This window comes from Momordica charantia (genome assembly GCF_013281855.1).
Source record: "Momordica charantia cultivar OHB3-1 chromosome 8 unlocalized genomic scaffold, Mcharantia_2.0 BLBB01000008.1, whole genome shotgun sequence".
Classification (NCBI taxonomy): domain Eukaryota; kingdom Viridiplantae; phylum Streptophyta; class Magnoliopsida; order Cucurbitales; family Cucurbitaceae; genus Momordica; species Momordica charantia.
In genome coordinates, this window is record NW_028275166.1 from 25666742 (window position 1) to 25680958 (window position 14217).

General features: G+C 33.7%; 2 protein-coding genes across 3 annotated transcripts; both read left to right on the plus strand.

Moving 5' to 3' along the window:
• Positions 1-1068: 1068 nt before the first annotated feature.
• On the plus strand, positions 1069-5116 carry LOC111022414 (NADH-ubiquinone oxidoreductase-like protein). Its single transcript, XM_022299580.2, has 2 exons — positions 1069-1341; positions 4772-5116. Exons 1-2 carry the CDS (start codon positions 1192-1194, stop codon positions 4871-4873), a joined length of 252 nt encoding a protein of 83 aa, XP_022155272.1. The 5' UTR covers positions 1069-1191; the 3' UTR covers positions 4874-5116.
• A 3209-nt stretch (positions 5117-8325) lies between these two features.
• On the plus strand, positions 8326-10787 carry EID1 (F-box family protein). Of its 2 annotated transcripts, none has more exons than XM_022299579.2 (2): positions 8326-10211; positions 10486-10787. In XM_022299579.2, exons 1-2 carry the CDS (start codon positions 9103-9105, stop codon positions 10493-10495), a joined length of 1119 nt encoding a protein of 372 aa, XP_022155271.1. In that variant the 5' UTR covers positions 8326-9102; the 3' UTR covers positions 10496-10787. The 2 variants fall into 2 exon arrangements, with proteins under 2 accessions (XP_022155271.1, XP_022155270.1); XM_022299578.2 differs by having other exon boundaries at positions 8329-10233.
• Positions 10788-14217: the final 3430 nt, after the last annotated feature.

Sequence of the window (14217 nt, forward strand, 5' to 3'; positions counted from 1 at the left end):
GTTGTGAGTTCGATACATTACCCATATATTATATTAAAAAAAATCCCACTCTAAAAAAGACCATTGTTGATCCGTTCTTTTTCTTTCCTTTGCATGTCCATGAAGTTTTGAAAAATCCAAACATCTCATATCTCGATGGCCCAGCCCATAAGGGCCATGCGAACTTGACGTCATCCCCACCTTCCTCCAGTATATCACTGGCAGTCCCTCATATCCAACCAAGTCTTTGACCAGGGAACATGAGAATTCCCATTACCGCTGGCAGGCCAGTCGGGCCGTGACAGCGGTGTGGTAGGGTTTATAACAAGACCTAGGAGAGGAGTATCTGAAACATGTAGAGACTGTTCTAGAAGCTCTGCATGAGCACCAGCTTCAAGTCCATATGGATTTGTGGAATTTCAACCAGATTTGGAGGATGGAGGATGCTGATTTGAATTGGAAGCCTTAAAATCAGATCTATTCGGCTTTCGCAGGCAAAACTTCTATTTGTTTTTTGGTGCATATCTTCTTCGTTCGAAAATCGTCGGTTGGGTTGGTCCAACCAAGAAAGGCATGGGAGTATTTAATAGATAAATGATCCGACTTCAAATAGTAATACATATATCAATATACTAGTTGGTGGGCATACACATAAACCACATAAATTTGTTAATGTGGATATTGAGTAAATCAATGTTAAAGACTAAGTAGGGATTCTTAATTAATAATACCAACTAATTTTTTTTCCTTATCTATAGCACAAACGATGAAACAACTTGAATGGACCGGACATAACTCAACTAGATAATTGTGGATGTCTCATTTGCATGGTAGAAATTTAAACTATTAATGTCAAGAGAAGTAGTAAAGGCTGTTGAACCATATTTGATATTACTAGTAGCCATCTAAACCTTTTAAAATTATAATCACGATATTAAATTTCCGTCTATATGTCAATATTTACCTATGTTCATTTGTTATTAATTTAAATATTTATTATCAATTTTTATTTTTATAAATTTTATAGAAATAATAGAGATCCCATAGGCAAAATTTTAAAAACTAAGTTCCATTGTTGCCCTCGGAATTGGAACCAGAATCCATTCCATTTTGGTAATTTTGTCACGGAGTTCCCTCTGCCTCACGGCTCCAGCCACCAAAAAACTCAACCCAGAGACTCCGATTCGGCGTAACCTCGAGAGATACACAAAGATGGCGTCAGGGTGGGGAATCACCGGAAACAAGGGCCGATGCTACGATTTCTGGATTGATTTCAGCGATTGTATGTCCCGCTGCCGAGAACCCAAGGACTGTGCTCTACTCCGCGAAGATTACCTCGAGTGCCTCCACCATTCCAAGGAGGTGAGACCCCTTCCATTTTCCTTGATTTCTTCCTTCCATTTTGTTTATATTTCAACTTATATGAATTGCTTGAACAAGTATTGGATGTGTGGTTACCGATTCTTTTCAACTTTTGGCGTTCAATTCGACCTTCGCTCCACGGACGGTTGCGTGAGATTTGGTTTAGATCTGTTTTTCTACGTGGATTGTGGATTGACAACATTTCCGTAGGAATTTGAATTTGCGATTGATTTTAGGTGCTAGTGATCGATTAGGGAAAGGTTGGATCATATCTAAGGAAATAGAAGGTTTTGTGGCTGATGAGTTGTTTAATCAATGAGAATGGATGTTTTAGAGAAGCATGGTGGATCTCTCAGTCTCAGCCTCTTACATTTTAAGTTTCTTGTATGATGAGGGATAGGTTATCTTTATTTCTTGCAGTGAACCGCTTGCCACACATTGCGTGTTATGGATTATCACGATTGCGTCTTTGGTACTAGATTTGGTGAAAGTTATAGTCTGTTTAGGCATTTCTGTTCATACCCAATTACATGTTCTGGATATACTTCTTCTCCTTAAATATATGGATCTATGTACACTCACTCTAACAAAATTGAGTTTTGGTTTCTTAGTTTAGTGTAAAGAAGTTGTTTTATTAAAAAAGAAAATTGAGGAGAAGTGGTATTAGTTTTTGGTTAAATTGAATATATAGTGTATTTGTGCTTGATTATTAAAGTGGAACAGCATACTTTTACGTTGTTGAAGATATAACTTACCTGTGGAGATTTTAATTTGTCAAAATCCACTTAAATCACAAGGGATACTTTTCTAAGTTTAACACATATGATGAGTTAGATCGGTTTTTGGATAATGTGGTGGCTTTATGCATGTTTGTTAAAATGAAGAATAGAAGAATGTCTCTTCCTGATATGGGAGATATGTAACTCTAACTATGAACAATGAGAAAATACAAAAGTATGCTTTTATGTTGGTGGAGACAATCTAACTCTATGAGCATTTTTCAAAAGTAGCACTCTTAACAACATCAAGTTTTGCAAACTAGAGTGTTTCAGTATTATTCATCTTGGTGCTGAAATCATCCAACTCTATCTCATTTTCAAATGTTATTCTCTGATATTCTGTCTATTTTCCACTGTTATCTTTTTAGCTCTTGGGGGCACTTGGATCTCTTACCACTTTCTAATTTTCATTTTTTTTTGTTATATCCTGATAGATCCTTTCTTTTTCTGATTATGTTGGCACCATCTGTAGCTTACTTTTGTAAGTTCTTATGGCTTGGAAAGTTATCCCCTTGTGCACATAAGCGCCAATCCTTTTTTGCCACATTTTGTTTTATTGGAGGTGGGCGATATTATGGAATAAATGTTTCCTTGTTCGTTTTGCTTTTTTGGTTTAGGTGTTGGTACCTGGTACTCATTTAAATTTGTCTTCATTAGTTCCAAATGATCATGCCTTATGCATATGTGATATGATTTCTGAAAAGGACATGAAAATATGAATCAATTTTAATCCGTGAGAATATCATTTGCTTATCTTCCTTGTTGGTCATGTATTTCCTTGAATTTATATACTCTTTCTTTGTTTTGTTTTGTTTTTTTGTTTTTTTGTTTTTTTGCAATGGTTGAATTTATATACTCGCATTGCTCTATATCTCCAAGTGCTTGGTATCAACCTCGAAGTTGCCATACCTGACTCTCCTAACTGGCTCACTTTTTCCTTTTATTTTACTGCTCTGAGTGGTTCCTCTCTCTCAGTTTTACTTCCAGTTATCTTGGCAGTAGGTGGGCTCTGATAAAACTTCTAGCGCCAAATAACAAAAATCACGGTGCTAGGTTTTTGTAGGAATAAGGTTTTTTTTAGCATGATCACGACTCACTATGCATTCAGATGCACTTTGTCTGATTTCTTGTGGATATAGCTTTCTTGCGAGAGAAATGACCACCCTCAATCTGATTACTATTTTTGGCGTCACTTTATATTGGAATGTTTTATTCCTCCTGTGCATGTCGTTGAGTAGTGTGGTCTCTTCAACTGCTATTGCGTATTTAAAAGGATAAGTTTGTTATGCCACTTGCAAGCACAGTTTGAATGTTCATGTGGAAAAAGGTGGGTAGGTGGCAAGGTATAGTAGAATATTGTTGCTTAAACTCGAAGACTGCAGCAACTATGGAGCAAAATATTTAATGCTCATATAATTGCTCCTTAGATAATCCCAAAACACTATTGATTCAATGACTTGGTTTAATATGGTCCACGCTTGGCTAATTCATGCATAAATATTTGACATGGTTCAGTATGAGACGAGGAGTTTCTGATCTTGATGGTGGATTTGCTAAATTTGATAGTTTATTTACGCGACATCTACATTTTGACCTCTTTTATCATGCACATTTGTTCATAGGGAGGAAGCCACACTGTTACATCTGTTTAATATTTATTTATTTAATTCTGCATCTCTAAGTCCATAGTGGATTGGTTCACTAGTTAAGAGTGCAAGCGGCTACACTAGATATGCCTTTGAGGGCTCAGTCTTGGTTCCAAATTCAAATTATAGCCACCATTCGATGCATGCGAGGAAAAAAATTATTTAGGAAGTTAAAACTTTTTTTTTGCCCTTTCTTTGATTCTTTTCCATGTACTTTATATGCTGTTAGTTTGCTGTGCAATGGAGAGTGAGTCGAGCTGATACTCTATTTTATCCAATCGAGTACTAATATGTCTTTGGTGACGGCCGCACATATTGCTTAGATTATGTTCGTTTTATTATTCTTGCAGTTGTATATTTAACATAAAAATTAGTTATATGAATTTATGGAGCAAGATAAAAACAGTTTTTAACTTGTTTTGATTTTGAAATTTTCTAGAAAATAGTTGGATTCTAATATTTACTGAGAACTCATTTGAGTGAGGGATTCAATCACGATGTTTCTAAATCGAATTAGGAAGTTTGTTTGCATTTTGTTTATATCATTAATCGTTAACATCATTCACTTATACAAAATTTCCATTCTTTTTTTATATTGAGATAAAAATTTGGACCCGAATTGAAATTTCTAAGTTGCACCTATCTTGTCTGTTATTTATCTCTTTACCAAATACGATTATATTAGTGAGGAGTTTTATGGTGGCTCTTAAGGGTTACTATTTTTTTGGGGCTAGAAAGAGATTAACTCAGATTTCTAAAACAAACAAGAAATTTAATCAAAATGTTTAATTCATGACATAAGGATTAAGTATATCATTGTCAAAGAATAGGAACATTTGGACAAACGTCCAAAATGCAAGGAGTATATTAATAATTAGATAGTCTAAACTATTTTTAGCTGGGAAAACGTGTTCAAGTATGATCTGCCTTTATGACAAATAGTTCTGCCTACTTTATTCTAATTTGTTCTAATTCAAATTTGCCTGTTTGATCCATGACTTACAGTTCCAAAGAAGAAACCGAATTTATAAGGAGGAGCAGCGTAAACTAAGAGCAGCCGAACGGGAGGCCAAAGAGGGTAAACATGTCGATGCTGCTCATGCATAGTTATAATCATCTTTCAGAGATTGAATAATGAAGAATGCATGGACATGCCTTGTTATTTGAACAGTTTTTGACTTGTTAATGACATTCTATTCTGTCTTTCCTTAATCTGGTATGAAATTCACAAGTCATGCAACAAGGCCAATTCATTTTATTTTTCCTTGCTCCATCAGAAAGGCAGTATTATCTGCTTGACCATGTTATTGGCACTGAAATCTTATTTCCAAGTACTGGTTTCATCAATAAGCTCTTAGCACACTGCCATTTCTATTGATTTAGGACGCTCCCCCCGGCTCTACCCTATGCAGCAAATGTGCCTGGGGTAGGGTCATTAGAGTATTTGGATTGCCATCGACAGAGAAAGGAGGGGCTCGAACGGATGTCAGAAATGTTTTGGAAAGCCTCCAACTGGTATTTTACTTACCTCTATTACCAACTCTGAATATGTAGATGAAATCGGTGAATGGAAGTAGTAAAAGAATTAAGGAATTTGTGCATCAAATGCTAGATGTGTCGATTTTAGTTTCAATTCTTGGCATGCGTCTTGAGTTGTAACTCAATACCATCATACTTACGTGCATCATTAACCAATGAGATTGGAGAGCAGGGACTAATAGTAGGGATTGATGCATTTTAGGAAAAAAATTTGAAGTAGAAAAACTTTAGGTAAAAATAGTAGTTGGCGCAGTTATTGTGCGCTTAGACGAGTCAAAGAATTTCTAGTGCTTTATTTTGTGAAGAATCAAAATCATCTTTTGGTTCATAATCTGTTTTGGCCTTCATATAAAACAGATTTCATTGGTTCCAGAAATTGATGTACTCCATTGATTCAGTATTATTTACATTCTCATGTCATTTTCTTAACAAACTTACTCTTAGGTCCTAGGATTCTAACTTGATGGTTGGAGCTCTTTAGCCGATGCCACAACAATGTCTAAGTCTCTTCTTGTGGTGAATTTATCAAAATTTGAAGTTATAGATCAGATTAACTTCAACTTTTCAACCATAAATGTTGAAAATCCAGAAAAAATTAAATGCTTAAATCTTATTTTCGTTTCTACACTTTTAAAATGTGTATTTTGTTATTTGAATTTAGGTTTATTTTATTTTAGTTCTTAAAACTTTAAAATGCCCCTTTTATTTCCTAAACTAAATAAGTACCACAAGTGCGCTAACATGTGCATAGGTTGGTTGAAACGAGTATTGAGTAAACATGTTTATACCATCAAATGGTAACAAAGATAGATGTTTTTTGTTTTGGATGTTTAGAAATCAAAACAGTCCTTTCTTTTTAAAGTTTAGAACTTAAAATAAGAAAGTTTAGAACTTAAAATAGATATTTTGAAAGTTCGAATTTTTCTTTTTCAAAAGAGAGAAGATTATAACAAAGAAATATTTGACATGAAGGTATGTGTATAGATAGAGACCAAATTGGAAGATAAGATTGCAGCAATTTGAAAGGCTTGATCATCTTGAAAATGTGAAAGATGAAAGAGAGAATTGTGATGTTATCAAAAGATAAGATAGAGATTTAAAGGAAAAAAAGGTCACTGGGAGAGTTGTGAAGTGAAAGGGTTGCACTAGAAGGGCCATAGATTCCTTTCTTATCAGTGGGGGCTGAGTTTGTCCTTTACATAAATAGATAGATAGATAAGTTTCCATAAAGCCATTAGATTGCAATACCCACCACCACCACATCTTTATGTTGCTTCATTAAGATTCCTCTCTCTCTCCCCCCCCCCCCCCCCCCTTTTTTTTGGCTTTTTTCTTCCGTCTCAACTCATGTAAGGTCACAGATTTGAAGATGTAGAATAGATGTTTTAGGATTCGTTTGGTAACGATATGATTTTTTATTTTTTTTAGAAATATAAGCGTTTGGTAATCTCTCTTGTTTTGAAAAATGTTCCTAAAATTGTGTGGAAATTTATTAACAACAAAATAAGGTTTCTTGTTTCTGTTTTCAAATTTTTTTTTTTTGGCTCCAAAGCATACATAAAAAGCACTATTTTATCATTTTTGACTTATAAAATGCATAATAAATTTAAAAAAGTTAATTTTAATATAAAACTTTTATTTTTATTTTTAATTAAAAATTTTAGATAACAAAAAACAGGAAAGAATAATCAAACATATTTCTATTTCTTTTGTTAATAAAAAAGAAAGAATGAAAAATAGTGGCTAAGTGCAATTATGTTTTCTTGATTAAAAAAAAAAAGAAATAATAATGTTACCAAATGGATCAATTATTTTTTTGTTTTTCTTGATTAAAAAAGAAAAACAAAAAACAAGTTGTTCTCGCGTAGGCTTTCTTTCTCAACTCCTTTTCAGTATATATTTATTTTATTTGTTTGTCTGTTAATAATCGTTCAACTACAAATTTAATTTGGTACTTCGTACTTTATGGTTATGTCTAGGAGATTTCTAACTTAAAATAATGTCTAATAATTTCCTAAATGTCTAGGAGATTTCTAACTTAAAATAATGTCTAATAATTTCCTAAATATTCAATTTTGTATTTGATAGGTCATCGAACTAAGTTCGTGAACTTTAAATTTTATTAAACATTTTTTTAAGACTTGTGGATTTATTAGACAAAAAGTTGAAAAACTGGAGTGTTACTAAATACAAATGTATTTAAGGTAAAAAGACATATTAGACACATTTTAAAGTTAGGATATTTATTAACCACAAACTTACAAATTCATAGCTAAATATGTTATTTAACCTGGAAATAATTAAATTAAATTATAAAGTTGGTCCACGTACTTTGAGCATTGTATCTACTCAAAATGTGTTTGGGATGATTTTTGGGTGGGTGAAAAGTGCTTTTTAACCCATTAAAATTACTTTTTAAAACATTGCATGTTTACCTAATAAAAAATGATATTTAAAATTATAATAACACTTAAAACAACACCCAAAGTACTTTGAGGGAAATTACTTAATTAATGACTCTCTCGAAAAGTGCTCATGAAAGAAGTGTTATATATATATTTAAAAAAATCTAAAACTCCCTGTTAGTTCAAAAGTTACATAATTTTCTTAAACTTTGGATAATATTTGACATTTCCATTAGCATTGTGTCTATTTGTTTGTTTCTTTTTTAACTTCAATTACTTTCGAATATGTAATTAAAGCTTTTTTAAATTTACGATTAAATTGACACAATAGTCAAAAGTATGGGCTAGATAAATGTCCCTACATTTTCTTTTAAAACATATTAAACAAATCCCATATTTAGCCTTCTACATCTAGTCATATAAATCGAAGAGATATTTATATAAATGATATAAAATAAAGATGTACTTTTAAATATAGTAAAAACTTAAAGTTTTTATAAAAATAACATAATCTAAATCAAACTTTAATTAATACCATTAAAAAATGCCACATTTGTGCTATATTTGAAATTAGGTTAAATTATAAGATTAGTCCTTAAATTTACAAGGTTGTGCATGACCTTTTTAATTTTATGTCCAATAGGTCCTTAAAGTTTAAAAATATCTAATAGGCCCTTTGAATTTTCAATTTGGTGTCTAATAGACTCTAATTCCCTTCTAAAAACGATAGTTTCTTTCACATTTTTTATGTGTTCAGACTTAAATCAAGCAAGCTTACGCGTTAATTGGTATGTCATTTCAAATTCTATCACGTTAACTTTTCGTTCAAAATATTTATGGATGTTTGCTCAAAGAGTATATTTGAAACTTTTATATAAGGTTAAGGGTAGTATTGAAACTTTTTGAAAGATAAGAGTATTTTGAGAACAAAAGCCAAGGTTTAGGGATATTTTTAAGAAAAATACTTGCTCATCTGATTGTTAGATTGTTAGAGGGATCTTGTCTTTACCACCATTAAATATTTCACAGTTCAGAGATAGAAAGGTAAAACAAACATTTTTAAAAAAATAGAATGAGTTGTTAATTTTTAAATGATGGTGATGACAAAATTTGATCATAACTATTAAGGAGCTAAGTTTATCTTTAAAAACGATTAGAATTTAAACCAACTCAAAAGGATCCGTAGTTTAAATTTTTACCCAACATAAGAACCAACCAAAAAGAAAAAAAAAATTTGAACATTGAAATTTAAGAACATAGAGTATAGGATCAAATTTGTAATTTGCCCCAAAAAAAAAAGGGAGGGAATTAATTGAATTTCCGTACATGGGTGGTGAATTGTGATGCAAAGAAAGGGAATTTGTGTGGACGGAATGCAGAGGCAGTGTGTGGATGCAAATGGCGAGAAGCCATGAGAGGACAGTGTTCCATTTCAAACCAACCGCTTCGCCTTCAACGCACTATTCGAATCTCGCCCCTCTCTCTCTACAAACCCTCGATTTTTCTTCCGGTTGCCCACTGATTTCATCAATAATGGCGGAATCTGCCTTCTCCAACCTTCCCGAGGACGTTCTTCTCAACATTTTCTTCAAGCTCGAAGACGATCCCCGCAACTGGGCGCGATTGGCCTGCGTTTCCACCAAATTCTCCTCCACCGTCCGAAATGTCTGCTGGAAGACCAAGTGCTCCACCGCCATCCCTTCCCTCCTCGCCGATCTTGTCGTCGGCGACTCTGTTCCCGCCGGCGGGTGGGCCTCGCTTCACAAGCTCGCCGTCTGCTGCCCGGGCCTCCTCCATTCCGGTGTTCTCCTCGAGAATTCCGATTTCGGCCTCGAGCGCGAGCTTGGGCCCGATGAAAATTATCTCGAATTGGCCCCCTCTCAGCACCCTAAACCGGACACGGACACTCAGTTCCAGGTCAATTCTGATTTCTCTGCTTCTGCGTCGTCTGATTGCGCCTGGTCTCTCTACGATGATTTGTATCTCGATACTGTGTATAACGATTCTGAGGCGCCCGATGTCCCCGATCCCCAAATCGGGGCCACGAAAGTGGAGAAGGGTGTTTTTATGGCGGACAGGGAATTCTCTGCTTCCAAGAGGAGGAAGATCTACAGGTCCATGAGGTCGCATTTGGCATCTGGTGTTTGGAATTTGAGCAGGGAGCAAGGGAACAAGCTTCTCCGTAGCCGATTCCGAGGCGATTGTTTGTACATTTGTGATTGGCCTGGATGCGTTCATATTGAAGAGAAGCGGAACTACATGCTTTTCAGAGGCATTTTCAAGAACTTCAAGGCGTCTCATGTTTGGAGAACGATAAAGGATGGTAACAGGAACAAAATTGATCTGAATTGTGCGTTTTGTTCCTGTCAGGAGACTTGGGATTTGCATTCTGCCTTCTGTTTGAGGCGGGTTTTTGGGTACCATGATGATGGAGAGCCAGTTGTTCGAGCTTATGTCTGTGAGAATGGCCATGTCTCTGGAGCTTGGACGGATCTGCCATTGTACACTTAACTCTAACTTCTGGTTTTGCTCTCTTTCCTCATTCAAACCCATAAGAACTGAACAAAGAAATTGAGGGAATGTTTCGGGAGTTCTTATGTCTATAATTCATATCATTTTACAGTTTAACTTTTTCTTTCTTTTTGCCTGTTTTTATGAATTGGGTATGAGGTTCCATTAAAGCATTGCTGTTGGTTTCATCTCTGTGTTCTAAGAACTCCTTATATTACTTTTAAGAGGTTTTAACATTTGAATTGAACATGTTTCATTTATCAGTAGCTGCTAAGAAAAGGTAGCAGATGAGATGTTCTGGGGAGAAGATATATAGAGGAAAGAAAAATGCTGTTAAAGATGGGGCAAAGCTTGGAGAGAGAGTAGAGTTGAAGGAACAACCATGGGAAGTTGGAAGTGCAAATGGAGCAATACTTAAAAGATAAGTAAAAAAAAAAAAACTTTGGTATTTTTGTGCCTATGATCTTCTGTTTGTATACGTATTCATTTGTTGTGGTTGGACTTGGGAGTATTGTTTTCCCATTACTAATTGGATGAAAGATATGCTAAAAAACTATGTTTAGAGATTTGTAGTGCCAACGGAACTAGGTTTGTGTAATCTTAGTTCTCTTTTATCCTAATTTCGGCCAAAGAAGTTGTTTTTTGGCCGAATCCTAATTTTGTTTTGCTTTTTCCGGCCGTCAAGCCTGATCTACTCAATCCAGATTTGTTTGGTTTGAGAATCCATGAGCAGTACATCAAAGAAAACTGAAACGGGAGGGAGGATCAACCCGTTCAGTAGAATTTCGAAGAAAAAAGGCCCTTTCCTTCCTGCTAGTAGAATGGGTTAGATACAGGGGTGGGGTGTTTCTTAAAGTGAGTCCCCGTTATTTAAAAAGTTTTAAATTCAGCCCCTTATGTATTAAAAATTTTCAAATATCCTCTTTTGTTTCATGAATGTTACAATCAGTTGATGATAAGCTTACATAGTACAATATTGGGTCAATTAGTAGAAAATTAAGAGTAGAAATTTAATTCTCCATATTTGAAATTTTATGCTGATTAAGTATCATGTGATGTAAGTTTATCATCAATTGGATTTGGATTTAACATTCATCGATGAAAGGGGTATAATTGAAAAATATTAATACATAAGGAACTAAATTGAAAAATACCCAAACATTGAACCTACAGAGTTCCTTCGAGAGAAGCATGGCAAATGTGGTTACTCTCTTTAAAATGTGCATGGGTTTGAATGAAGGAACTTGACAAGATCATGAACAAAGTTGCAAAATATTGCTATGAGATAACTTGCCAAAGTAAATTAATTATGTGAGTAGAAATATTAAAGCTATATTTATGTTAACTTGTGGAGATAGCATGCTAAATAAGTTCTAAAATTTTGGGACTTTAGACGATGAATAACAAAAAAAAAAAACATCAAGTTGAATACTTGAAAGATTTTGAGTTCAATATGGCGATTTAATCTTCATCGGTAAGGAAAGGTCATTGGTAACTTGTTTACAGAGCTATATTCAGATGGGTCGAAAAATTTGAAAGTTGATCCATGCATTATGCATTGAATTTGATTCTAGTGAGTTTTTTTTAGAGAAAGTATCAAAATGAGAATCCCTCAGCCAATTATAACATTTTACCATCATTGATAACCACATTCCAGTTAAACTAATCCATCCCAAAGATGGAAATGATGGAATTTTTCTCAAAAATATTTTAGATGTCCGGCATCTTTAGATAATCACGTTTGTTTCGTAGGTAAATTTATTAAGATATCCAGAAATATTTGAATAGTCATGTTTGTTTTGCAGGATTTATTCTCGGGGATGTGTTAAATTTATAGAATATTCCAAAAATACCTTACGAATATTTATATAATTTATAAATTCATTTAATATAATAGAGATTTGAAATAATTTATTTTTTTTATATATTTTTATATGTTATTTTGTAGAACAAATTAATTCATATTAAATTAATATATATTTCATTTTCAACTTTAATAGTATTTCAAAAAGAAAGTCATATAGTTTATGCTATCTTAGTTGAAATTTATTTATCCTATCATCACATTATATTTTTTAAGAGAAAAAAAATATCACAGGTATACTGATCGTAAAAAAAATGTTGCTTTAAAATTATATATTTATGATAATAAATATTATTAATAATGTAATTCCTTCAGAATATTAAAAATAAAGTGAGATATTATATAATTTAATTGCAATTTATTTTACAGGTAAATCTAATGTACAAATGTATTTAATAGCATAAAATTGTTTATTAGTCACGAGTACATTGATTTATTTTAATTATAAATTTAAAATATTAAAATAAAGACGGGTAAAATATTAAAAATTAAAAAAAATAGATGAATGAAAATATATGAAGAAAAAATGAAGGGTACAAATGTAAAAAGTAATGTTCTCAACATGGAAATTTTAGAAATATGTGTTTTAAAAAGACATAAAAAACGTGGGAATTTAGATGTTCGTCCAACAAGAATCTCGAATTCCCATGAAACAAACTGCTAATAAATTGTGTGTTAAGTAAAACTGGATTTAGTTTTTTTAATTGGATCAAATGCATTAAATTACATTCAAAAGCTAAATCTATTACTAAAAAATTAGCCTCTAGAAAAACCACATGCATCCAACAATCCCATCCAAAAGAGTGGGGTCCAAATTGAAAGATTTGAGAGAGAATTAACCACTAATTCCCCAAATTCTGAAGCAAACATAGAATAAAGAGAAAAAAGATTTAGGGAGATTCCACTCTTCTATGATTGAGAAGAGATCTTTCATGATGCTCTTGGTAGGTGCAAAAGTGTGCCATCAACAACTAAATAAAAAAAAAAATACAAAACAATTATTTATTAAAAAACTCAAACATAATAAGAGATCTTTCACATGCTCCTAGGTAGGTGCAAAAGTTATAATGCACTCTCAGACAAGACCCTACGAAAGAATAGATATAACATATGAACTAATTTTAGATCGATCCAAAATCAAACTTTGTGTATCGACTGACCAATCACCTACACTCTAGATAAAGGGTACAATGTGTTAGAGGAGTAAAATAGAGATCAGACTAAACAATCGAAAAGACGAAATGGAGTCAAAGAAGAAGCAGACCCAAAGAGAGGTAAGTGGGTCAGGGCCTAGCAACCCGGGTCGGTGCCGAGCAGTCCTCGGCAGCGAGACCTCCTCGGTGCAGAGGAGTTTCGACCCAATGGTCGAGTTCACCGATTCACCTCGACCCTCGTGCAGCCCGATCCGAGTCGACTTGGTCTTGGCCCTGAATGCAGCATGAGGCCCACTCGGTCTAAATCTCCTGAGTGCATTAAGATTTTAACTTATGTAAATCCTAAAGGGAATAAGATTCAACTGATTAAACCCTGAAGGGATTAGGATTCAACGGATATAAATCTTGAAGGGATTAGGATTCGACCTCTATAAATAGGGGAGTAAACTAAACCCTAAATGTATGCTCATAACACCCCACATTTTATATTCAACTGCTCTGATTCTGACTTAAGCATCGGAGCCTGTGTGGCAAGAGCGACACCGGTCTTTAATGCTATTCTATTTTGCCGGTTTCGTCGATCCCTTTTATTCTTGAAGATTGTACGAATTTAGCAGAATCTCAGGAGGTCAAATTTCTGCATCTAACATGATGCATTCTCACATTAGACTAAACAAAGGAGTAGATATGTCATATTGTCAATTGAGTAACATCCTACACACAAATAAACATAAAACTATGAGTGTAAATTTTGTGGATCTCCTAGCTCTATTATGTATAGATTTATTTTTTAAAAAAATTGTTTCAATGTTAATTTACCTTTTGATTCGTGCCATGTCTCTTCTAATTTTCACACGAGAAGAAAAATCAAATCTTACATTCTCTCTTAAATATATGATATATATATATATTTTTAAGACATAAGGTACCACCATTAGTTGTAGGTTGGTACATAAATGACATACCCTAACACAGTCA